At 43.4% G+C, this 27,750-nt stretch overlaps 1 protein-coding gene across 3 annotated transcripts in view; it reads right to left on the bottom strand.

Annotated features, from left to right (window-relative positions):
• Nucleotides 1-27,750, bottom strand: part of SRFBP1 (serum response factor binding protein 1) — an 88,604-nt gene that overhangs the window by 10,218 nt on the left and 50,636 nt on the right. For all 3 annotated transcript variants that reach the window (XM_029056134.1, XM_029056133.1, XM_029056136.1), the window contains one exon: nucleotides 24,394-24,465. In XM_029056134.1, the coding sequence (XP_028911967.1) occupies nucleotides 24,394-24,465 (72 nt within the window). The remainder of the gene's footprint in view (nucleotides 1-24,393; nucleotides 24,466-27,750) is intronic.

Raw genomic sequence — 27,750 nt, 5'->3', positions numbered from 1 at the left:
GGAGAGTACAATACAACAGAGTGGGTTGCCCAAGAGGAGTTTACAGTCTAGGACTATTTACATTTGTCAGTTTAACTTTAATGAATAAAGGCTCTAGAATTACGTGTTAGTTTATTATGAAGTGACAACATGATTCATGTATGCAACATCTTACTAGATGGATTTTTTTTTAGGTGTGCTTCAAGTGCAATGTATATTTTTATGGTAAAATATACTAAAGTTCACCCTAGTCGATACAAAAATAAGCAGCGATATACTATGAAATAAACAAAGTCTGAGTATTTCTAAGTGTTTGATTCTTAAAAAAAGGGAAAAAAAAGGGTATTTTGGCCCAAATCAAGTTAGAAAAGCAAATGGGTCTCTCAGGATCTGCCCTTTCAAACTGTTAACATGAAAATGCATTCTCTTTGGCCTAAAATTACTGCTTGCATATGAGAATCACAACTGTTTGGAGAAATAGGTTAGAATACTGCCCAATTTAATTTGGGTTTCTTGGATATAAATCCACCCATCTTTACCAAAAGCCATTGGTGCCATGTCACAATAGCTAGTGAAATACATGCCTCTCATGGATAGGTGCTATGGGGAAATGGCGAAGAGAGGGAAAATATGAATCAGAGCTTTTATTTGTTTGAAGCTGGTACCAATAGTGTTAGTACCTCATAAAGCTAGTATTAACTTAAGCGCTCTTAGTACAGTGCTTTGCACTCAATAAATACGATTGAATGAACATGAACATGGCACGCTCACACTTGGAATACTGTGTGCAACTCTGGTCATTTCCTATTAAGGGTAGAATAGAGATGGAGATGGTACAGAGTGGTAGTTAATGGTGATAGTAGTAATGGTATTCATTAATTCAAGGCATTCACTATGTGCACTGTATTGTACTAAGAAGTGCCTCTGGCCCCTAAAGAGCTCACAATCTAAGAACCAGAGGGAGAAGGGGATTAGTAACAGACACAATCAGAAAAATAAAGCAAAGATAGCATCTAAAACAGAATGCTTCATTTTCCCATCCCAATCCTGTCCTCTCCATCTTTTCCACCACCGTGGACAATGCCACTGTGCTCCCTGTCTCACAAGTTCAAAACCATGGCATTAAGCGAGTCATCTCTCCCATTCAACCCACACGTTCAATCTGTCACCAAATCCTGTTGGTTCTACCTTCACAACATTGCTAAAAATCTGCTCTTGCCTTTCCACCTGAACTACTACTATGTTGATCCAGGAACTCATCATATCCTACCTTGATTATTGCATCAGCCTCCTCACTGATCCCCTGCCTCCTATCTCTCCCCAATCCAGTCCTTCTCTCCCCAGCAGTCCTTCTCTTCACATCTCCCCACTCATCAAAAACCTTCCGGGGTTGCCCATCCACCTTCACATCAAACAGCAATTCTTTACCATTGGCTTTAAAACACTCGATCAACTCATCCTCTCCTATCTTACCTCGCTGATTTCCTACTACAACATAACCCACACACTTCGCTCTTCCAATGCCAACCTTCTCACTGCACCTCAATCTCATCTATATTTCTGCCAACCCCTTGCCCATGCCCTCCCTCTAGCCCGAACTCCCTCCCCTTTCATATATAACAGACCACCACTGTCCCCACCTTCAAAGCCTTATTAAAATCACCTCTCCTTTGAGAGGCTTGGCCTGCCTAAGCCTTTATTTTCCCCACTTCCTTTCACTTCTGTGTCGCCTATGCACTTGGGTCTGTACCCTTCAGGCACTTGATATTCACCCCATTTCAGGCCCAAAGCACTTATGTATATGTGTAGGAGTTAATGTCTGTCTCCCCTCTAGACTGAAAGGTCCTGGTGGGCAAGGAACATATCTACCAACTCTGTTGTATTGTTCTCTCCCAAGTACTTAGTACAGTGCTCTGCACACAGTAAGTGCTCAAATATCACTGGTTGATTGAAAAGCAGGGGTTTGGAGAAACTTCCTTATAAGGACAGACAGAAAGAGGTAAGACTCTATAATCTGGAAAGAGATGGGGTTGTGAGGGGATTTGACTGAGGTTTACAAAATGATGAAGAATGTGGGCAGCATGAAAATAGAAAGCTTATTCAATAAATCACTCACACTAGGGGGAAGGGGCACAATCTGAAGCTTGAAGATGGTAGGCTCAGAATGAACAAGAGGAAACACTTCTTTGTTCTCCAAGTGTGCAGTCATATAGAATTTATCACAGTACACTGTGTGGGCAGAAAATATCAAGAGGGCTGCCCATGATAGATTCTTGATGGAAAGTCAAGAATATAGCAGGGAAAGTGAAGGGTGTTAGATGGGGCATCCCTAGCCAGGAGGATGCCAAAGGAGGGCAAACAATACCCAGTTCCTCTAAGCATTCTGTTGCTATTGTTGGAAAAAAAATCAACAGGATACACCATGTTTTTAATCTTTTGAGAGATCTGCTACATGGTAAGCTCGTTGTGGGCAAGGAACGTGTCTACCAACTCTGCTGTACTCTCCCAAGCACTCTGCACACAGTAAATGCTCAATAAATACCACTGATTGATTGGTTTTACTCACAGGGGATGGGCATGGTAGAGATTACTGCCATCAGAGATCCTCCAAAAGACTCATTTAAGGAATACATCTTTCCCCATAACATTTTTTAACATTGTAAAGTTCCAAACTGAACTCGACAGGATCTACCTCAACATAACCTCCTCCTGCCTCCCATCCCCCAAAAAAACCCATCCACTTCCCATTCAATCCATGGATGTGATTAAATGCCGTTAAGTCTAGTGCTGGATTTGAAGTCTCCTTATAAAGAGAGACGGAGGGCTCTTCAGTCGTCAATGATATGGCTGAGATGGAACCTGGTAAAATGCATACATGTCAAAGAAAATACATTAGTGTGCATATATGTCCATCTCGAAACAACTGTGTAAAAGCCCACTTGCTCATATACTCAAAGCCCTAAAGCCTTGGAAGGGATTGACTGCATATCTGTGAGTTTCACTGCCGTCTTTGAATCAATTAATCAGTCAATCGTATTTACTGAGCGCTTACTGTGTACAGAGCACTGTAACTAAGTGCTTGGGAGAGTACAACAAGAGTTGGTAGACAAGATCCCTGTCCACAATGAGCTTATAGTCTTGAGGAGGAGACAGACGGCAATATAAATAAATTAGGGACATGTACATAAGCGCAGTGGGGCTGAGAGAGTAATGAAAAAAAGGTGCAAAACCAAGTGTAAAGGCGTCATAGAAGGGAGGCCTTTCAGTGCTTTCTGTAAATCCTTGGTAGGGCCTTCAGAAATCTGGCAAATATATTTAAAATAATAATAATAATAATGTTGGAATTTGTTAAGCGCTTACTATGTGCTGAGCACTGTTCTAAGCAGTAGGGTAGATACAGGGTAATCAAGTTGTCCCACGTGAGGCTCACAGTCTTAATCCCCATTTTACAGATGAGGTAACTGAGGCACCGAGAAGTTAAGTGACTTGCCCAAAGTCACACAGCTGATACGTGGCGGAGCCGGGGTTAGAACCCACGACCTCTGACTCGTGGACCTCTGAGCCCGTGCTCTTTCCATTGAGCCACGCTGCTTCTCATCTGTCATTAAAAGCCACATTTGGTGTCAGTGACTTCATCAGTTTCCCCCATCTTGTGCAACATATTTTCAGTGCTGACGACCTTCAAACCTAATAATGTTGATATTTGTTAAGCGCTTACTATGTGCAGAGCACTGTTCATATCGGTTCTTACTGTGCTGCTGGACAAAGTCATATTCCCTTAAAAAAACAGGCTAATTTCAAATTACCACATCAGACCTCAGGATAGGAGAGATCAGGTTTGAACATCAATCCATCCACAAATCTTATTTATTGAGGACTCACTGTGTGCAGAGCACTGAACTAAGCACTTGGGAGATTACAATATAACCAGGTTGGTAGCCACATTCCCTGCCCGCAATGAGTTTATAGTCTAGAAGGGGTGACAGACAATAACATAAATACAAGTATGAAAAGCAGCTTGGTGTAGTGGATTGAGTGCAAGCCTGGAAGTCAGAAGATCATGGGTTCTTATTCCGCCTCCGGTACTTGTCTGCTGTGTGACCTTGGGCAAGTCGCTTCACTTCGCTGGGCCTCAGTCACCTCATCTGTAAAACGGGGATTGAGACTGTGAGCCCCATGTGGGACAGGGACTGTGTCCAACCCTAATTGCTTGTATCCACTCCGGCACTTAGTACAGTGTCTGGCACATAGTAAGCACTTAATAAATACCATTATTATTATTATTGTTATAAATTACAGATATATTATGTAATTACAGATATATACATAAGTGCTATGGGGCTGAGGGAGAGGTGAAAGGGTGCTAATGGGCCCAGAAAGTCTGCTGCTCCAACACAAGCCCCCAGTGAAGGAATAGAAGAGGGCAACTGTCCATTCGCCTTCTATAAACCATGGAGTTGGTTATTTCCCCTATGGAGCATGGCAGAACACCTCCCCGTCCCTCTCTTCCTGCATCTCTAGGGTGCATCCTAGCCTAACCTCTACCACAGTCACCCACTTACACTTCTGTCCACATCTGTTATTTATTTTATTTATTTCTAACGATATCTGTCTCCCCCTCTAGACGGTCAGCTCACTGTGGGCAGGGAATGTGTCTGTTATATTGTTATACTGTACTCTCCCAAGCACTCAGGACAGCGCTCTGCACACAGAGAAGCAGTAGAGGCTAGTGGCAAGAGCACGGTCTTGGGAGTCAGAGGTCGTGGGTTCTAATCCTGGCTCCGCCACTGTGTGACCTTGGGCAAACCACTTCACTTCTCTGTGCCTCAGTTCCCTCATCCGTAAAATGGGAATGAAGACTGAGTGCCCCACGTGGGGCAACCTGATTACCTTGTACTTACCCCAGCACTTAGTACAGTGCTTGGCATATATTAAGTGCTTAATATCATAATTATCATTATTATTATAGTAAGCGCTCAATAAATATGACTGACTGACTTAAATTTGCATCTCCTCTGCCTAGAGCAGTAGCTTTTTCTATACCCCAACACTTGGAGCACCAAACACACTTATACATTCACTACACTGTAAACTCTTTGACAGCAGGGATCGTGTCTACCAACGTTATTGTATTGTACTCTCCCAAATGCTTAATACAGTGCTCTATAGACAGTAAGCACTCAAAACCCACCACTGACTGATTTCTCTGATTCTATGATTACTTCTCCTGGGCTGCATTGGTAGGTCCAGTATTTACTCATTCAATTGCATTTACTGAGCGCTTACTGTGTGCAGAGCACCATACTAAGCGCTTGGAAAGTACAATTCAGCAACAGATAGAGACAATCCCTACCAAACAACGGGCTCACACTGGTACTTGACAGTTGTTTAAAATCAAGTTTAGCTTTTGAGTGGCAGTGCATCTTTCACAGAGAAGCCCATATAGGGAATATGCTTTTATGAATAACTTCTGCAGAATGTTTTGAAGAAAACATTAATTATATAAATTGGGGGTGTTGGGTTGCCATTTAGGTATTATTTTTTATTTCATGGCAATTAAGCACTAGTTCCATTGAAGGCAGGCTAGATCAACTCTCCCTTAAATTTAGCAAAAGGAAGTTTATTCTAAAGAAAAAGTCCTCCATGGAAAAAAATATTTGGATTAGTAATATAATCTGCAAAGTAACGCTGGAGGTCATCAAACCACAGCATTCCTTCCGCTTCCCATTCGGGGTGGACTCAGGAATTGGAAACGTGGCCTGGGAACTTCTCGATTCTTGCCTTACGTCTCCTTTCGCCGAAGCCCCGGGGCGCAGCAGCTTCACTCCCACCGAGGGCCAGGCATTTTTCACGTTGGGAGTCTGTCCGTGTTTGCCGACCGTCTGTCAGGGCGTGTTTCTTTCTCTAGGGGGCCTCCGGCAGGCTGGCTCCCTTCCCAAGCTGGCTGGCATCAGTGACTGAAGCCTCAGCTCCGCTCTCTGTACGCCAACTCAGCACGTTGCCATAGACAGCCAGCCAACCAGCGTTACATTTCTGAAGATCAAAAGGTGCTTTTTTTGGAGATGTTTCTAAACCTTGTAGATGTATTTTAAAACTTAATTAATATACTCCCTCCCACCCCTCTCTAGAACCACTTCCTGTAGGTTTAAAAAGTTCCTACCATTAAACGTCACCAAAGAGCTTCTGTAAGACATCTGGTGCTTCTTATTGAAATACAGTATTTGTGAAAAAGGTTTAGAGGTCTTCTGGAAAGTTTTTTTTTGATGTTGTTGCAGCCCCTTTAAACTGAATTGCTATATGAATATTTACCATAAGCAGATACATTTCATATATTTAAAATCTTCCTTCTCCTGCCCTAACATCTTTTGGGCATATCAGAAGGGGGGGGGGGAACCAAGGGGAAATTGTTTTCCATCATTTTACATAATGAATAATGATAATAACCATCACCCCAAAATACACTAATTTTATTCATAGAAAGAAACAAGTTTGATGATTTATGCAGAGTTCCCCATGATAAGTTATACAAAACCATGCTATTTCTTGGCCCTTTCTCTTTGAACCAACCACGCCCACAAATGTACTTACATGCATAAGTGTGTTTGTGTATATACACATGTATGAGCCATGAATGAGAATAGGGGAGTGGGCCAGAATGGATGGCAGTGTCATCTAGTGAAAAGCACATGGGCCTGGGAGTCAGGAGACCTGGGTTCTAATTCCAGCTCTGCCATTGGCCGGCTATGTAACCTCAGACACCTCAGACACTTAACCTCTCTGTGCCTCAGTGTCCTCATCTGGGAAACAGGGATCAGACATCTGCTCTCCTTATCTTTTAGAATGTGAAGCTTACATGGGACAGGGACTGTCTGATCTGATTATTTTACCTTTTGCCAAGGGCTGGGAACATACTAAGTCCTTAATAAACACTATACCTACTATAACAATAGAAAAACTCCCTTTCCCTTCTGTGTCATCCATGCACTTGGATCTGTGACCACTTGGCCATTTGATATTCGCCCCACCCTCAATCCCACAGCATTTACATACTTACCTTTAAATCGCATATTATAAATTATTTATTTATATTAATGCCTGTCTCCCCCTCTAGACTGTAAGCTTATTGTGGGCAGGAAACCTATCTACTAATTCTGTTGTATTGTACTCTCCCAAGCATTTAGCACACTGCTCTGCACACAGTAAGTGCTCAATAAGTACTACTGATTGATTGATTGACAGAAACAATTGAGATAAGAATTAGCAAAATTCTCTTATGTCTGAACTTGCACATAATGGAAACCAGCTGGCACCTAGAGATTAGGAAAAGTAGTAATTTAATGACTCAAGACCTCTGGTTAACCAAGGTGAAATTTGAAAAAAATAATTCCTAAATCGACCTATATTGAAACACAAATGGATTCATGCAAAGAGTAGTTGAGGTGAAAATGAGCACTGCGATCAAGCAATCAATGGTACTTACTGAGTGCTTACTGTGTTTGGAACATTGTACTAAGCACATGGGAGAGTACAATACAACAGAGTTGGAATACACATTCCCTGATGACAAGGGTTGAGCTCACAGTCTGGGAGGGGGCAAGATGTTAATATAAATCAATTACAGATATGTACATAAATGCTCTGGGGCTGAGGGTGGAGTAAATATCAAGTGCTCAAAGGGAACATATCCAAGTGCATAGGTGATGCCGAAGGGAGAGGGAGCAGGATGGCTTAATTGGGGAAGGCCTCTTGAAGGAGATGAGGTACAATCAGATACATTTGTTTCAATTTGATTAGTACCAAAAAGGATTTGAACAATCTTAGCTTGGTACAGGTTCCCAGATTCTTTTCCCTTACAAGCAACAGATTCTTGTGCCATGAAGTAGCACTATATCCACATGGGCCTGATGACTGGTTAATGACCTACCATGACCCTATAAAATTGGGTTAACATTTTGAGGGAAAAAACCCCCCACAAACAAGGTATGCACCAAGAAACAATGCAATATTTTATGACATCAAGCCATATTTCAAAAGCTGCTAGTAATGCTTTCCTTATGGTACAATCTTAAAACTGGGGACTTCCTTAATTTAAACTTCAAAAGTTGATTAAAATAAACATACGGGCTCTCCCCATGCAAGAGACACCCCTTAAATAAAGCTTCCAAACCCTTTTCTGACCACTTCACTTATGGTACTGACTCCAAATCGCTCAAAATCACATGCTGAATTTTTAGCTCACTGTATCAAAGGAAAAAGGGGTCTCAAAACAAAGTGCGGAACCTTCATGACCAATACCAGGGAAATATTTAATTTCTATATTACGAAAGTTGAGCTCTCCTGAGGGCAGGGAATGTGTCTGTTATGTTGTTCTATTGTACTCTCCCAAGCACCTAGTACACTGTTCTGCACACAGTAAGCGCTCAATAAATATAATTGCTTGACTGAGTAGATACATAACTGATGGAGCAGTTCGGCTTTGCTGCCAAAGGAGGTGCCACCCAGACCCTGGTTTGCCTTACTGCCTGGGGCAAAACAAAGGGGCAGTGAGGGCTGTCAATGGAGCAGACACAGAACTTCAAACAGGAATTAGGTGACCAGCCAGCGAGTCCAGGCTCTGGGCATCCTTCATCTCACTCCAGGGGACTCTGGAAACTTGGGGACTTTTCCCCACAATACCTGGATAAAAATGAGTATCACCATCACAGGGGGCAGTATGGCCTAGTGGAAAGAGAATGTAATGGAATGTCAGGAGATCTGGGTCTAGTCCGGCTCCACCACATCTGTTGTGTGACCTTTGACAGGTCATTTAACTGCTCTGGGCTGCACTTTCCTCATCTGTAAAATGGGAATTCAATGCCTACTCTCCCTACTACTTAACCAGGGGCCTCTAGACCTCAAGGGTGCTCAATTACATGCTGTAGGGTGACTGACAAATGAATCAACCAACAGCATTTACTAGGCACCTGCGGTGCACTATGTGCTTGGGCAAGAACCAAAAACGTTAGATGCCACGAACCTGCCCTTAATAACAAGGATTACTAACTCTGGTATGTGTTAAGTGCTTATGTGTCAAGGACTGCTCTAAACACTGGGCAGGCACTGTTCTAAGCACTTAATGAGCTTAGTCTAGAGGTTGTGCTGCAGGGTGGGGAACTGGTGTGAGGTGTCATATTTTAGTCTTTTTAGGCAGAGACAGCAACACTGTCTGTAGCAGCACCTTTACTTACTGATATCAACAATATCTATGTGGCTATATATATCTACGAACACTCCCCCTCCTCTCAATCATATTAACCATGTGGTATTTATGGGAGAAGCACAGACTTGGGAGTTGTAGGACCTGGGTTCTAAATCCCAGCTCTGCCACTCATCTCCTCTGACATCTCGGACAAGTCACTTAACTTCTCCATACCTCAGTTTCCTCAACCGTAAAATGGGGATTAAATCATCCTCACCTCTTACACTGTGAGCTCCACGTGGGACAGGAGCTGTGTCCAATCTAATGAACCTCTATCTACCCCAGGGCTTACTGCAGTACTTGACATGTAAACGCTTAATAAATATCACAAAACTATAATTATGATTATTTTTATGAGCGCCACGTGGCCGGAGACAGTATCTTGCATCCACCCCAGTCCTTAGAACAGTGCTGGAAACATAGCAAAGCGCTTGACAAATACGATAATACAAGAATGGATATATCACACTCTAGTCTATGGAAAAATTGCAACTGCTCCAATAGTATCTTCTATATTCACACAGTCCTGATGTTGGTGACCCGCACCAGGAATTTCTCACCATCCTGCCCAAGGACTGAGAAGAAAACTGACATAAAGAAGTAACTGGATCGCTTTCCTTTTTGGCAAAAGAGGGCAGGGGAAGTCTGATGGCAGTGGCCATGGGCTAGCACTGGTTCTTCCTGCCGTTTGTCCCTCAACCTCCCCAGGGTCAGCTCTATCAGTCTGCTACCCTGGCAGCTGCTCTAATAATAATAATAATAATAATAATGTTGGTATTTGTTAAGTGCTTACTATGTGCCAAGCACTGTTCTAAGCGCTGGGGTAGATACAGGGTAATCTGCCTCCTCCAATCCTCTCCCCTCTTCCCCTGCTACTATTTAATAGGACGAATGATCCCGGACTCTATCTGGATTACTCTCGTTCACCAGCAGGGACTTTTGGGGCGTTTTTTGCTGACAAAGAAGCAGTCTCTATTTGCTCTCTGTGAGATCATTTTAATGGTGCAACATTCACACAAGATATCACTTTCATCCAATACATGAGAACATTAAAGCTAGCTCTTACATTGGTTTTGGCTTTATTTTAGAATGGAACTGTTTCAAAGGCAAGGTCTGAAACCCAGTGCAGTATTGTCAACATATTAAGTACCAGTGCCACTATCAGCAGTATGGCCAAATAAGAGCAGACTTCGGAGTCAGAAGGTCATGGGATCTAATCCCAGCTCCGACACTTGTCTGCTGTGTGACCTTGAGCAAGTCACTTTATTGCTCTGGGCCTTAGTTACCTCATCTGCAAAATGGGGATTGAGACTCTGAGCCTCACATGGGACAGGGGCTGTGTCCAACTTGATTTGCTTGTATCCACCCCAGCGCTTAGTTCAGTGCTTGGCACATAGTAAGCTCTTAACAAATACCACAATTATTATTATACAAAATAAGAGATGCGATTACCCGTCTCCAAGTGACTTGCAATCTAATACAGAATGCAGCAGGCTTAAATGTACAAATATACTAAAAGCTGAATGTGAGTATAGATATAGATATAACTGGGAAACCACCCAGCATTTATGTACATATCCACTATTTATTTATCTATATTTAATGTCTGTCTCCTCCTCTAGACTAAATTCATTGTGGGCCGGGAACTTGTCTACCAACTCTATTGTATTGGATTCTCCCAAGTGCTTAGTACAGTGCTCTGGACACAGGAAGCATTCAATAAATACCATCGATTGATTGGACACGGAAAGCCAGGAGGGCAAAGGGAGTGTTCTAAGGACACAGTAAAACAAAAGTTTCAGCCAATGCTGCTGAAAACTGGGAGTCAATTACTGAGGATGGACCTGCATGGTGCACTGCCATCAAGGAGGAAGTAGCTCTCTTTGAGCAACAGCTTCATAAAGAAGCAGCATGGCTTAGTGGAAAGAGCAAGGGCTTAGAAGTCAGAGGACATGGGTTTTAATACCAGCTCCGCCATCTGTCTGCTGTGTGAACCTAGGAAATCCACTTCACTTTTCTGGGCCTCAATTACTGCATCTGTAAAAATGGGGGTTAAAGCTGTGAGCCCCACATGGGACAACCTGATTAGCTTGCAGCTACCCCAGTGCTTAGAACAGTGCTTCACACACAGTAAGCACTTAACAAATACCATAATTATTCATTCATTCATTCATTCACTCAATAGTATTTATTGAGTACTTACTATGTGCAGAGCACTGTACTAAGCGCTTGGAATGTACAATTCGGCAACAGACAGAGACAATCCCTGCCCATTGATGGGCTTACAGTCTAATTGGGGGAGACACAGACAAAAACAATAGCAATAAATGGCTCTCAGTACGGTTCTGAAGAGGGGAAAAGAATTAGTTTGGTGGAGGTGAGGAGGGAGGGCATTCCAGGACAGCGGGAGGACGTGGCCCAGGGGTCGACGGCGGGATAGGTGACAATGGGGGATGGTGAGAAGGTGGGCGGCAGAGAAGCGGAGCCTACGGGGTGGGCAGTAGAAAGAGAGAAGGGAGGAGAGGTAGGAGGGGCAAGGTGATGGAGAGCCTTCAAGCCTAGAGTGAGAAGTTTTTGTTTTGTGTGGAGGTTGATAGGCAACCATTGGAGGTTTTTAAGAAGGGGAGTGACATGCCCAGAGCGTTTCTGCAGGAAGATGAGCCGGGCAGCGGAATGAAGAATAGATTGGAGCGGGGAGAGACGGGAGGAAGGGAGATCAGACAGAAGGCTGACACACTAATCCAGCCGGGATATTACGAGAGCCTGCACCAGTAAGATAGCCTTTTGGGTGGAGAGGAAAGGGCGGATCTTGGCGATATTATAAAGGTGAGACCGGCAGGTCTCGGTGACGGATTGGATGTGTGGGGTGAACGAGAGAGCTGAGTCAAGGATGACACCAAGGTTAAGGGCTTGAGAGACGGGAAGGATGGTCGTACCATCCCCAGTGATAGGGAAGTCAGGGAGAGGACAGGGCTTGGGAGGGAAGATAAGGAGCTCAGTTTTGGACATGTTGAGTTTTAGGCAGCGGGCAGACATCCATGTAGAGACATCTTGGAAGCAGGACAAGATACGAGCCTGAAGGGAGGGGGAGAAGACAGGGGCAGAGATGTAGATCTGTGTGTCATCCGCACAGAGATGATAGTTGAAGCCGTGAGAGCGAATGAGTTCATCGAGGGAGTGAGTGTAGATGAAGAACAGAAGAGGGCCAAGAACTGACCCTTGAGGAACCTCTACAGTTAGAGGATGGGAGGGGGAGGAGGAGCCTGCGAAGGAGACCGAGAATGAACGGCCAGAGAGATAAGAGGAGAACCAGGAGAGGACGGAGTCCGTGAAGCCAAGGTGAGATAAGGTGTGGAGGAGAAGGGGGTGGTCTACAGTGTCAAAGGCAGCTGAGAGGTCAAGGAGGATTAGGATAGAGTAGGAGTAGTAATTATTATTACTCTTATATGGAAAAAGAGACAAGGAGGCCAAAGGAAACAGTAGCAGGACCTGTGGATCGCACACTGGCCTTTTCAGCCACACATGCATTCATAGGTGAAATTCACTGTCACTGGTGTCTGGTGTCTTCTTCAAGTATGAAGGATGAATATAAATATATAAAAAAGCGTGTATGTTTCTCTGTACATGAGAGAGTGAAAAGGGAAATAGCATGGCCTAATGGTAAAAGCAACAGGTCTGGGAGTCAGAGGACCTGGGTTCTAATCCCGGCTCCATTGCTTGTCTACTGTGTAACCTTGGGCGAGTCACTTAACACCCATTTTACAGATGAGGTAACTGAAGCAAAGAGAAATTAAGACTGTGAGCCCCACGTGGGACATGGATTATGTCCAATCTGAGCCTATGGAATGCTCCCTTAAAGATGTGACTTGAGGGACACCACTGACAACAGTCTTGAAACCAATGGTCAGGATTTCTTTTTTTTACAGGAGAGGCAATTGACCTTGTGTCCCTCTGACGATGTCGACAGCAGATCCAATTTCCTCTCATCTCGCTGCCCCAAGAATTTAATCTAGCCTCACTAAAAAATGCAAACCTGGGTGTTGTTATAGCATAGTTGGTTAAAACCCTTCAGGATCTGAAAGGGGCAGTGTCTTCAAGGACCATAAATTTTGGTGGTGGGGAGGGGTGGGAATAGGAGAAGAAGGTGTTATCACCTGAACTAATAATAATAATAATGTTGGTATTTGTTAAGCGCTTACTATGTGCAGAGCACTGTTCTAAGCGCTGGGGGAGATACAGGATGATCAGGTTGTCCCACTTGGGGCTCACAGTTTTAATCCCCATTTTACAGATGAGATAACTGAGGCACAGAGAAGTTAAGTGACTCGCCCAAAGTCACCCAGCTGACAAGTGGCAGAGCCGGGATTCGAACCCATGACCTCTGACTCCCAAGCCCAGGCTCTTTCCACTGAGTCACGCTGCTTCTCTGAACTCTGAAAGCTGCCCTACTGATCTCACTTCCTGTGTTTCCCGGGGTGATTTTTAAGCATCGTAATTAATGTAAGTAATATGTGTTAGGTATTTACCACATCCTGAAGGAATGACGAGACCTCATTGAGTTCTTTGGAATGGTTATTTCCATAACTATCCCTACTTGGCTTCATGCCATTCTTTCTGATAGAGGCAGAGAAAGCAGAGGTCCATGGGGCATTAAATAAATACTTTTGTGGAAAAAAGAACAGGGATGGGTAGCTGTTTTGTAGAAAGAGAGGGTGAAATCAGTGGGTCTGGGGACACTGGAGGCAAAAACCCAAACTCAAGACCAGGACCAACTGGCCATTTGACAGGGGTCACCCTTCTCCATAGAAAACCTGTCCTTCCCCTAACTTTCCCATCACTGTAGACGGCACCATCATCCATACTGTCTCACAAACCTCTAACCTTGGCGTTAACCTTGACTCCTTTCTCTCACTCAACGCACATATTCAAACCATTTAGATCCTGTCAGTTCCAACTTCACTACATCGCTAAAATCCACCCTTTCCTCTCCATCCAAACTACCACATTAATACAATCACTCATCCTATCCCACCTGGATTACTGCACCAGCTTCCTTGCTGACCTCCCAGTCTTCAGTCTCTCCCCACTCCAGTCCACACTTCACACTCTGCTGCCTGGATCATTTTTCTACCACACGTTCAGGCCAAGTTTCCCCACTCCTCAAGAACCTCGCCACTGACCTCTCACCCACATCTTGCCTCTGGCCTAAAATGTCCTCCCTCTTCATATCCTACAGACAAGTACTTTTCCCACTTTCAAAGCCTTATTGATGGCAGATCTCCGCCAAGAAGCCTTCCCTAAGTTCTTCTTTCCTCTTCTCCCACTCCCTTCTACGTCACCTTGACTTACTCCCTTTAACCATCCCCCTGACACAGTACTTCTGTACATATCTATTTTATTTATTTACATTAATGTCTGTCTCCCTCTCTAGACTGTAAGCTCATTGTGGGAAGGGCATGTGTCTGTTATATTATACTCTTCAAGCGCTTAATACAGTGCTCTGCACACAGTAAGCACTCAATGTATATGATTAACTGACTTAAGAACTGCTTCACTTTCATTGTCTCTCACCGTTATGTTTCCCTTTCGTTTTCTTCTCCCGGTTACCCCATTACTTTTTGTGCTCTCTCTAAAGGACCCTGCCCCACTTCCCAAACCCATGTTCTAAAAATTCTAAACTCTGCTTATCCAAATAAAACAGGTCTAAAAATATGGGAAACTATTTCTTTCCAGCAAAGCTTCACTGCCTCAGCAGCTTTTAGAGTCATGAGCTTATAAAAAATGGGGTCGGCAAGGGTCTCCAGGTTTCGTTATATTTACGGCCACACACGTAACAAAGGCATCCAAACGGAGTTAAGTGTCTTTAAGATCACAGTCCAAAAGATCTCATTTTGAAGTTTATATGGCTGAATCATCTATGTGAAGTTTGACTCAAGAGTTTTTCCACCTGCATGAAAAATTCTTCACATCAATGGCACGGGGAAAAAAACCACAGCTTTCTCTGTTTGGAGTGAACACTTTGTGTTTGTAATGGAAAATTCATAGGACACTGTGGTTTTCTTACACCCAGGGTCATTTCCATTTCACAAAGGTACACAGAAGAAATCCTTTCATCTTTTAGCTGGAAAATTTAGTTTTGGTATAGAGTTTCAGATGGAAAGCAAAGGCAATTGCAAAATACAGGTATTTGGAGAATACAGATGTGCCATAGTGTGGCTGCTAGTTAGGGCGGGCAGAGATGTCCCTTAGATAGCCAGGTGAAAATGTCCTTTATTTTATTATTTTCACTGAAATTTTTAACAACACCCTAATATTTCTAGTCTAGAGGTGATCTCTTATTCCCAAGAAGGGGTAAAATTGTAAAATAGTACTTAGAGCTGCTGAGAGAAAGAAAAGATGCTAGTTACTATTTCAGTTGAGGACATCAAGTTGTTCCTTACATTTTCTATTATTTGTTCATTTGTCACCTTCTCAGTATTAACTAACTAAAGCTTTCAGGGAACTAACTGACTCAGGCAGAAAATCCATATACAAAACCTCATACATCCAGGGCCTGAAAGTATTTGCCATTAAGGTCTTATTTAAATTTATCATTAACCTGATGGAGGATACAAGGACTTTTTGGTTCTGGAAAGGTGCGGGGCTTCCTTCCCAAATTTGCCCAGAAAGGTAAAGTGACATCAGCCGAGGCAGGGAAGTGGGGCAGGAATAGTTGACCTAAATCCCTTTCTACTTAAGGCTCCCCAAATGCTATCATTATTACTACAATTATTAAGCACTTTCTATGTGTCAAGCACTGTTCTAAGTGCTGGGGTGGGCACAGTTTAACTGGGTTGGATTCAGTCCCTGTCCCACATGGAACTGACAGTTTAAATAGGAGGGAAGAGGATTTAATCCCCATTTTACAGCTGAGGAAACGGAAGCCCAGAAGGGAAGTGACTTGCCCAAGGTCCTACAGCATGCAAATGGCAGAGCTGAGATCAGAGTCCAGGTCCTCTGACTCCCAGGTCCGTGCTCTCTCCACTAGGCAACAAAATGTCGTCTCAAATTGGAACCTGAGCTCCCTAAATGGAGCTTTAGGGCTGATTTCATTAGTTTCTTTTAGTTCTCTGAACTCATTCCTGAAAAGGTCATTTTTATACTACTTTGCTAAGGTCACTAAGAGGCTAAAATGGGAACAATATTTACATTACAATCTGAGACTGACAAAACAATCTAGTAGTAATGCTGGTCCTTATACATTATCCTATCAGTCCATCAGACTTGGATCCTAGCCAAATTTCAAGCCAATCTTACTTTATCCTAAACTTTGACCTTTTCTTCATTTTTGCAAAAGGCCATCTTCACATCCATGTCCTTTCATGGAATCAAGAGTAGATTTTTCCTTCCTGGTAAGTTCCCATGTGGGACATGGAATGTGTCTGACCTCATTTAACCTGTATCTACTCCAATACTTAGAACAGTGCTTGACACATAGTAAGTGCTTAACAAATACGATAATCATCACAGTTGAGGGTGGGCAAAAATACCCATGCTGTAGAGGGAAAGAAAATTTGAGTAACAATTTTAAGACCTATATGTTTTAGGGTAGATGCTTACATCATAAGGAAATAAAATTGATAGAATCAAGTGAACTAGAAATCAGAATTCACCTGTAAAACACATACATATCTGAACTTTTTTGGGTTATAGGGAAATCATATAATGAAAAGAAGAGCAAAATCTTACACTGTTTGTGGCCAAATTTGTGAAAGTTACTTGGAAGGATACCCAAGGGCAGGTTTCCTTGAGGGACAGCAAAACACAAAACAGTCCCAAATTTTTGTAGGAGGTGCCAGACAATTTTAGAAGTGTCCAAGTATCCCAGATCTGTCATGTGTAAAATGGTCTGCCTAGGTCACCATGAACCTCAGTTACTCTCACTGCCAATTGGAGTTGCAGCGCTTGGCACATAGTAAGCGCTTAACAAATACCATCATCATCAGTATGTTAGGACATACCGAGTTTAAGTTTCACAGCATTCTGTCACTTCCTTTCTTCCCTCCATTACCACCATCTTTAACAGTTCACTCTCCAATGGCTTCTTCTCCACTGCTTTCAAACATCAATCAATCGATGTTTGTACTAAGTGCTTGGGAGAGTAGAGTGCAGAGTTGACAGGCACAATCCCTGTCCACAATGAGCTTACAGTTTAGAGTAGGAGGCAGACATTAATATAAATAATTTGATATATAGTTCACAGCTATGCACGCACATGCTGTGGGATTGAAGGTGGGGTGAATATCTAACACCCAAAGGTCAAAGACCCAAGTGCACAGACAAAGCAGAGGGGAGAGGAAGCCGGGGGGAAAAGGGGGCTTAATCAGGGAAGGCCTCTTGGGAGGGAGTTCCGGGCCAAGGGAAGGATACAGAAAAGGGGTCAGGAGTGAGATAGATGAGATCAGGGTATAGTGAGTAAGCTAGGCTAGTAGAGCGAAGTGTGTGGGTTGGGCTGTAATAATAATAATAATGGTATTTAAGTGCTTACTATGTGTCAAGCACTGTTCTAAGCGCTGGGGTAGATACAAGATAATGAGGTTGGACACAGTCCCGGTCCCACAAAGGGCTCACAGTCTTACTCCCCATTTTACAGATGAGGTAACTGAGGCAGAGAGAAGTTAAGTGACTTGACCAAGGTCACATAGCAGACAAGCAGCAGAGCCAGGATTAGAACCCAGGTCTTTCTGACTCCCAGACCCGTGCTCTATCCACTAGGCTATGCTGTCAGGTGAGGTAGGAGAGGTGAACTTTAAAGGAGGTCTTTAAAGGAATTTCTGATTGATGTGGAGGTAGATGGGCAACCACTGGAAGATTCTTGAGGAGTGGAAAGATGTGGGTTAAACCTTTTTTAGAAAAATGATCCGGGCAGCAAGAAGACGAATGGAGTAGTCAAGGCAGGATAGGATAAGTGCTTGGATCGTTGCGATTAGCCATTTGGATGGAAAGGACAACGTGGATTTTAGCAATGTTACGAAGGTTGAATTGACAGGATTTGGTGACAGATTATGTGAACATGCTCATGTCTCCGCTGTACTAAAAACAAAACAAAAAACCCCTCCCTTGACCCCACGACTCCCTCCAGTTAGCACCCCATCTCCCTCCTACCACTCCTCTCCAAAGCCCTTGGAGCAAGTTTTCTACACCTGCTGCTTCCACTTCCTCTCCTCCAATTCTTTCTTTGACCCCCGCTCCAATCTGGCTTCCACCCCCTTCACTACACTGAAACTGCCCTCTCAAAGGTCAACAATAATCCCCTTCTTGCCAAATCCAATGGCCTCTACTCCATCCTAATCCTCCTGGATCTCTCAGTTGCCTTCGACACTGTCGACCACCCCCATCTCGTGGAAACATTATCCAACCTTGGCTTCCCTAACATTGCCCTCTCCTGGTCCTCTTTTTATCTCTCTGGCCACTCATTCTCAGTCTCCTTCACGAGCTCCTCCTCTGCCTCCCACTCCGTAACTGTGGGGGTGCTTCAAGGTTCAGTTCTGGGTCTCCTTCTATTTTCCATCTACACCCACTCCCTCGGAGAACTCATTCACTCCCACGATTTTAACTACCACCACTACGTGAATGATTCCCAAATCTACCTCTCCAGTCTCGACCTCTCTACTTCCCTGCAGTCTTGCATTTTATCCTACCTTCAGGTCATTTCTATTTTTATGTCCCACCAACATCTCCAACACCAACACCACCTACTCTCCCCTCCTTCAAAGGCTTATTGAAAGCACATCTCCTCCAAGAGGCCTTCCCAAACTAAGCCTCACTTTGCCTCATCTCCTGCTCCCTGACTTGCTCCCTTTGCTCTCTCCTTCCTCCTTGCAGCACCATAGCACTTATGTACATATCTATAATTTTATTTATTTTAATTGTGTCTATCTCCCCAACCTAGACTGTAAGCTTGTTGTGGGGAGGGAATGTGACTGTTTATCGTTGTACTGTACTCTTCCAAGCACTTAGTACAGTGCTCTGCACACAGTAAGCACTCAGTAAATATGACTGAAAAGCCCATAACCTTTGCATTATCTTAAACTTATCTCTCTCATTACAGACACGTATTCATTCTGCTACTAAATCCTGCCAGTTCTACCTTTGTAACATTACTAAGATCCTTTCCTCTACATCCAAAATGCTACTACACTGACCCATCCATTTATATCCCACCTTGACTACTGCATCAGCCTCTTCACTGACCTCCCTGCCTCCTTTCTCTCCCTATACCAGTCCTTACTTCACTCCGCTGCCCGGATCACTTTCGAAAAAACCATTCAGTCCACCCGTCTCTCCACTCCTCAAGAACCTCCTGTGGCTGCCCATCCACCTCTACGTAGAACAGAAACTCCTTCCTATTGGTTTTAAAGCACTCAATCAGTTCCATCCCTCTTGATCATATTTATTGAAAACTTACTGTGTGCAGGACACTATACTACCTACCTCACCTTGATCCTGCTTACTGTACCTCAATCTCATCTGTATCAATCAATGATATTTCTTGAGTGCTTTTACTGGGTGTAGAGCACTGAACTAAGCACTTGAGAGTGTACCATAGAGTTGAGTGATATGACCCCTGATCTCAAGGAGTTTATAGGCTAGTGGGGGAGATAGACATTTAAAGAAATTACAGATAGGGTAGTAATAATAATAATAATAATAGCGGTATTTGTTGAGCCCTTCCTATGTGCCAAGTACTGTTCTAAGCGCTGGGGTAGATATAAGGTAATCGGGTTGTCCCACGTGGGGCTCACAGTCTTAATGCCTATTTCACAGATGAGGTAACCGAGGCACAGAGAAGTTAAGTGGCTTGCCCAAAGTCACACAGCAGACAAGTGAGGAGCTGGGATTAGAACTCACGTCCTCTGACTCCCAAGCCCATGCTCTTGCCATTAGGCCATGCTAGTGTGTAATAGAGCATAGTATAAGGATATTCTCGAGCATCAAAGTGCTTAAGGGTATGGACCTAAGTGCCCAGGAGATGCAGAAGAGAGGAAGAATGGGGTGGGGAGATGACAGGCTAGTTGGGGAAGACTTCCTGGAGGAGGTGAGATTTTAGCAGGGTTTTGAAGATGGGGAAGTGTTGGTTTGTGGGAGATAAAGGGGGAGGGAGTTTCAGGCAGGGAGTGAGTGAGTGAGGGGTTAGTGACGGGAGATACGAGACTGAGGAAAAGTGAGTAAGTTGGCATTAGAGGAACGAACCATTCCCTGGTCAGCGGTTCAACACAGCAAGAATAAAGTTCTCTGGGGGAATGGAATGTCTTGCTATGGGTTTGCTCAACTAGAATTCTTTTCGTTAGCACACTAGAGGTCCGATGCCTTTCCAAAATGAAATCAGACTCTGTTTGATCAATGCTTCAGGGGAATTCCGCCTTCAAGTCTGTATTCACATTCCAAATCTAGTCATTGTGAAAGCACACCCATATCAGGGACTGCTACTGCTGAACTATGGTAAGCTGTTATGCCTGGACTATTCAATACTATACTTACTGTTACAAAATGTGTAGTAATCTCCTCTTTTTAGGTCAAATATTTCAAACACAAATTAGATGTACCCACTGAAAATATTACATGTTCATGAAGAAATGAAAGTTCTGTAAATGGAAGGAAATGGCAAAACGACTATATCCGCTACAAGAAACTAATATTCAACATTCCAAAGTGAATTAAAAACAGATCACTCTTAACCATGGGAAATAAACCTCTCGTGGAAAGAAAAACAAACAGCCACAGGATGTTTTATTTCAGATATTTTACGTTCAAATTAATGAATAGGTAAACAGCACACTAAGTAATAAATATTATAGGGTGTGTTGCAGAACATTATAATGGTGATAAAGGGGTAAAAAAAAAAGCCAACATACATTCCAAATTCATTAACTAGGGAAACCAGAAAGGTTTAGTCTGCTGGAAATGATTTAATGATAGTCTGCCACCCTGCAGAGAGCCTGGGAGAAAAGAATCTTCCCCTGCTTCATGGTACTATGCCTTTGCACTGGCCCCAGAAGACAAAGGCAAAAATCTGGTTGAAAAGTGAAAGAATCCTCCCCCGTTTCATGGGACTATGCCATTCCACCGGCCCCAGAAGACAAAGGCAAAAATCTGGTCGAAAAGTGTGCTCAGCACAGTGCTCTGCACACAGTGTTTAATACCACTGATTGGTTGAATGAGTGTGGGGTTCCACACCAGACACTACTGAGACCCTCTCCATACCCCCTCACTGTTGGCACACCAGCTTCACCGCTACCTAAACTCCACTGACCGACCCTCTAAGCACTAGAAGCATTTTTTATTTCTGAGTGATACTATGGCCGTCTCTGCAGGTGCAGCCCTATGAAAACTCCAGTCGAACTTTCCTGGACCACCACATGTCACCGAATACCTGCCTCTCCTGGAGGATAACGTTACTATGAGAGCCAATGCAAAGCTAATGAGAAAGAGTGAAACGGCCTTAAGATCCCTAGAATGTCATGAAAACCAGGAGCCTTCATCTAGGGGAGAAAGAGTTAGCCAAAGGTGGAGGTTTTTGGTGACCCATGTTGCAGAGAGAAATGCATGATAGCTTACATAGAAATCCAGAAACAGGGCTGAAATGCTAATAATCGGTGCTTCATTCACTTCCACAAGTGCCTTCCCTTTTCCTAGCCTTCTGACCAGCTCCTGGTTTCCCAAATGGTGAAACCAACAAGCAAAAACCTCAATTCACTGTCACCACGGGGCACTTAAGGGAATGTGCTGTGGTCAATCGACTAGCCTCTTCAGTGACCAGTAACGACAGCTCTGCACTACCAGAATTTAGAAGAATTCAATCAAGTACTTTCAAACATCATCTAAAGAAGTCATTTTTTCATCAAGTCCCTACAAGGACTCCTTCCAGGCCTCTGGAATTCTGCATTATATTTAAAAGACAGATCACCTTAAGTAAAGAATATAACTTGAACACAACTTATCCATTCTCATGACTTGGCCTGCACTGGATGTACTTTGGCATCAAAGAGCCCCGTTATATTAGTTGAGCAGAGGGAACTCGGATCTTTGCCTATTACCAATCCATCACAACGGGATGTAAAAAGGAAAAACTCTCCCTCTGCCCCTAAAGCAAGTGCGCAAGGCTTTTAAACCGGGAGCATGTTTGGGGGAAATACCCCCCCTCAATCAATCGTCAATCAATCGTATTTATTGAGCACTTATGTGCAGAGCACTGTACTACATGCTTGGGAAAGTATGACAACAAAATTAGCAGACATGTCCCCTGCCCATAATGAGCTTACAGTCTCAAGGGGGAGACAGACATTAATATGAATAATTTATAATATATAATTTAAAGATATGTACATAAATGCCGTGGGGTTGGGGTGAATATCAAATGTCCAAAGGTCACAGATTGAAGTGTACAAACGACATAGAAGGAGAGCAAGCAGGGGATAAGAGGGCTTAATCAGGGAAGGCCTCTTGGAGATGTGACCTCAGTCATATGTCAATCCTGCTTACTACTGTCTGAGCACACACTTTGCCTTAGCAGTCAAAATAACAAATTAAGAGCAACCTGAAAGAAAAAATCCAGAATCCCTGTCCAAAGATAATCTAAAAACAGCTGGAAAAATGAATATGAACCCAATTCGGAATTAAAGTCTGATGTCAGCTTCCTGATTTCAGTCCTAAAAGGTGTGAATTTAATGATTTCCCAGTTTCTCTTATATAATACTAATAGTGATAGCATTTGTTGGGGTGACTGATATATGGAGTTTGGGGAAAGGGAAACGTGAGAAGAAGAGAATGGAAGGAACAGCAAAGAGGGGTAGGGAAGCTGTAGGCAGCAGCAAAAGAGTAAATAAAGTGCCATGGGCATGACGATGGAATCAGAGCCATTTGCTACATCTGATCTGATGATCTGATCTTAGCACTTAGTACAGTGCTTGGCACATAGTAAGCACTCAACAAATACCACAATTACTTTATTAGCCCCTGGCAGCAAGATAGAAGCAAGAGGATAATCGGGCTGGAGGAGAACAAGCCACTTCAAATCATTTCCACTAAAGGTGAAACGACAAACACAAAAGACCAAAAGGAAGCAATTAAAACCAGCAATCTGAAGGGACAGGAGAATGGAAGAGATCTTCTCCTCTCCCTGGGTGTTCAGATACGGGGAATTTTCTGATCACCAAGGTCACGTGGACTGAATTAGCAATGACCCTTTGGAAGGACTGTGCCAAAATCTCAGCCAGAAAATATCCCAAAATATTCAGATGCACCTCAGAAATACACCAGGCCACCAAGAAGTGACCCTGGAGAAAGGGAACTTCGCCATTGGGGCAGGACTTGGGAGGGGCATAGGATGTTGGAGAGATAAAAGGAGGTAGCCTGAGGAACAATGTGGTGCCTCCTGACCCTGTTTTGCAGAGGGGCCATTAATCGGGGCCCCAGAGTAGAATAAATTGTAGGCAGGGAATGTGCCTATCAGCTTTGTTATACTGTACTCTCCCAAGCACTTGGTAAAGTGCTCTGCACACTGTAAGCCCTCAATAAATACTGACTGACCAACTCAATAGCTCCAGAAGACATGACCCCTATAAACGGCATTGCTTTGGACCCTTGATATGTTTGTTGGCTCTTCCTTTGGGCAACTATGACAGGGTGCAGGGTGGGGGTGTTGTGGTTATAATACCAGATAGTTTTATTAATAATTCAATTAACCTCAAAGCCTGACTCTAGATGGCTATTCTGGTTCCTCCGTTAGTTCAAAGCTGGCCTGTAGCAAGGCTGCTTGGTCCTTTGAGGGGCAGCCAGAATCCAGTTCAACTGAATTAAGTCTGATCCTCTTGGTTTGAAAGGAGAAATCAGGTAACTCTTTGGAGGGGCATCAACTCTATCATGTGATTTTATTTCTTTTCCAGCACAAGGACAGACTTAACATGGTTTGGTTATGGATTTCTACTTCAGTTCAGGACTGTGCTATTTCCAAGAATAGGCTCTGATGAGGAATAAAAAGCATAAGGCGTGATCCCTACCTTTGAGGAGTTTGCAATCTCATGGTTCCACAATGTGAGTTTATACTGACCAGAGAGAAATGCCAAAAGCATTTCATAAAAAATATAAATCAATAATTTTATATGGAAGTTAATTAACATATTAAATGACCAATTTACCTTTTTACAAACTTTCTCAAAGTTAATGTCTTCCGCAAGAGCAGATTTAGTAACTTCATCAGGTTTTACCTCCTGTAAAAGAAACAAAAATAGATGACATTCTTAGCCAATACGTTATTTTGTCTAAATCAAATATAGAAAACCTGAACACACTCAAATGGATGATATGGAAGATAATCTCTTATGCTACTAGAAACTCAGTTTCACAAATATTTTAATCACTAAAGAGTCTGAAATATAAAATATTTCCTGGATTTTTTTTTAAAGAGAAACCCAATGAAGGAGGGCTGGAAAAACCTTAAAATCGGCAAGGAAGCATACTTAATTGAAGAAATAATTATGATATCAATTAGAGGCAACAAATTGACAGCTATAAAAAAAAACATTTCCATCATCTTTACTACAGAGTATATTACACAAAAAGAGTACACTACATTTGAATATCCATAGCATCATTTAGGCAACTACACAGATGACTGGAAAATTTAAATATTGTAACAGGATATTTTGCCAGTGTCTTTTTTTTCCCACTTGATGCCGGGGCACCAAATCCCTGAGGGTGAGGGGGAATCATTGTCCTCATGTGATTTGTGGGCAGCTGGAGTTAGCCCACCCCACTCCTTAAAGTTAGAAAGGAGCCCAAAGTGGCACTGAGATATTGGTGACACCATTTTTTTTTTCCTTTCATGGCATTTGTTACGTGCTTACCATGTGCCAGACACTGTACTAAGCACTGGGGTAGATACAACTTAATCAGGTTGGACACAGTCCCTGTCCCACATAGGGCTCAGTCTCAACCCCCATTTTAACAATGCAGTAACTGAGGCACAGAAGTAAAGTGACTTGCCCAAGGTCACATAGCAGGCAAGTGGCAGAGTGGAGATGAGAAACTAGGTCCTTCTGACTCACAGGCTCTTGCCACGACACCTGCTGAGTTTTCCACAGACTCATCTGCGCCCCAGGGACAAGTCAGAGCTCCTTTTCATTTCCCACCATGAGGGAGGGCAAGTTGTTATACCCACCACACCTTTTGTCCATCCCTCCCAACCCCCCCCCCCCAAAAAAAAACCACCCTGGGGAAGCTCCGGGACTAGCCCTGGGACTCCAAAGTTGCTGCAGTGGTGTGAGTCTGACAGGGCCGGGCTACAGAGCTGCCATGCCACTTCCAGGTCCTGAGCAATCAATCCAGCAAAGAGTTAAGTACTCTCTTTTCTGTCTTCTCCCACACTCATCCTCTTTCTCTCCTTAAGGGCTTTTATTTCATCCACCCCAATCTCCTGACTCACAGTATACATCGGTACTGTCTGTTTGGTTAAGGAGGGAAACTGTGTACTAGGAACTGAAACATTCCCACAGGGGCCAATATCCAGGAGGCACAGGCCCATTTCCTCGGGAGTTGGGGGCAAACCATGGCAGCTCTGATGGGAGAGAGGCCACATATAAGGCTGAGCTTTGGATTTAATATTAGGAATCCAAGCACTGCTTCACATATCTGAAACTGAAATCAAACCTCTGCCTTGGACGTGCCTGCATTCTCAGTGGTCTAACTCTAGTTCCGAAGAGCCTGAAGGCGCCAAGAACAGTTTGGTTGCCTGATAGCTGTGCTCGCCTGGTTGACTGGGAAGGATGTGCCCAAGACATTTTTCTGAAAAGGATGATCTGATGTAGCAGATGTATGTGGACTCTGGGCCCAGCCGAGTTTGAAAAAGCAACTCCAGGGATCACCATTGTGATCCGAACCTACGAGATACTCTGCAGCCGGGAATCTCATTATAGTTTCATGGAAATTACAAGAAGAAAGCTCTTCCAAGGAACTGATCTACCAGATGCAACTTCTATGAAGTTGTTCTTTCACGACATTGCCAAGTGATTTTTCCAAAGAAAATATCAAATGAGTATTAGAATAAAAATGGAGTTTATGCCTCTACAATCCAAATTGTGGGGTAGAGTTCCACATTTATTTTTGAATGTAAAAATGGGTAGTGATACACATGATGGAAGTTTTACAATATAGAGAGGTCAGCCGGTTATTGTTTTAGAGCTCTGAGCAACTTTGCCACAAGATATCTTTTACAGGAACTCAAGGATTTGGGGGAGGCAGAAATGGAAGTAGCTTCAAGGAAAATGCAAAGCGACAGGATTCCAAACTTGTGGGAAACGCACCTCAGCAAGCCATGAATTATAGGAAGTAATAAATAATATGCAACCATTGGCATTTACTGATGCTGAACTACTGTGCTGAGGGAACTGTACCAAGCACTTGGGAGGGCGTAATGGAGGTAAAAGACATAATCCCTGTCCTAGCTCCAAGATTCCACAAAGAATCAACAGGATTCAAAATACACCAGTATGGTATACCAAAGTGAAATTACTGTTTCCATTCTCCCCCACCCACCCCCACCAAAAAAAGAAAGCTACCTCTCTGTTTAAAATACCTCTGTCTGACCCAGCACATTTTAATTACTATTTACTAAATATCAGCATATGGCTACAGTGTGACTAGTCTGCTACAGGATTTTTTAATGGTATTTATTAAGCACTTACTATGTGCCAAGAACTGTTCTAAGCACTGGGGTAGATACAAGCTGATCAAGTTGGACACAGGCCTTGGCCCACATGGGGCTCACAGTCTTAATCCCCATTTTACAGCTGCGGTAAGTGAGGCCCAGAGAAGTGAAGTGACTTTCCTAAGGTCACACAGACAAGTGGCGGAGCTGGGATTAGAACCCAGGTCCTACTGACTACCAGGTCCATGCTCTATCCACTGGGGATAATTCTGTAACAGGAACACGAGATGTGCAGTCTAACGGAGCTGGAATTGGATTGGCTGCAAAAATCAGCACTTGATACTGTGATGCTGCACCAGCTACAAGGCCCCACGTTCTCATACTCTAAACTGGAAGGCAAATGATAATAATCATTATAATTGTAATGGCATTTGTTAAGTACTTGTATGTCAGGGACAACGCTATGAACTTGGGTATAAAATAATAATAATGGTATTTGTTCAGTGCTTATTACAAGCCAAGCACTGTAGTAAGTGTTGGAGTAGATATAAGATCATCAGGTTGGACACAGTCCCTGTCCCACATGGGGCTTACAGTTTAAATAGGAAAGAGTAGGATTTAATCTCCAGTTGACAGATAGGGAACCAGGCACAGGCCTAAGGTCACACAGCAGGCAAGTGGCTAGAGCTAGGATTAGAACCCAGGCCCTCTAACTCTCAGTCCCATGCTCTTTCCACTAGGCCACTCTGCTTCACTTTAGGATATTATATCCATGTTATCAGTGCACAGTATACTGAAGACTTGCTCCAGTCCGCTTTACTCTTCCTGTATCCAGTGTCACCTAAAAGAA

Source organism: Ornithorhynchus anatinus, chromosome X5 (genome assembly GCF_004115215.2).
Source record: "Ornithorhynchus anatinus isolate Pmale09 chromosome X5, mOrnAna1.pri.v4, whole genome shotgun sequence".
NCBI classification, from domain to species: domain Eukaryota; kingdom Metazoa; phylum Chordata; class Mammalia; order Monotremata; family Ornithorhynchidae; genus Ornithorhynchus; species Ornithorhynchus anatinus.
The sequence above is the reverse complement of the archived record's forward strand: the minus strand, read 5'-3'. Positions and strand labels throughout refer to the sequence as shown.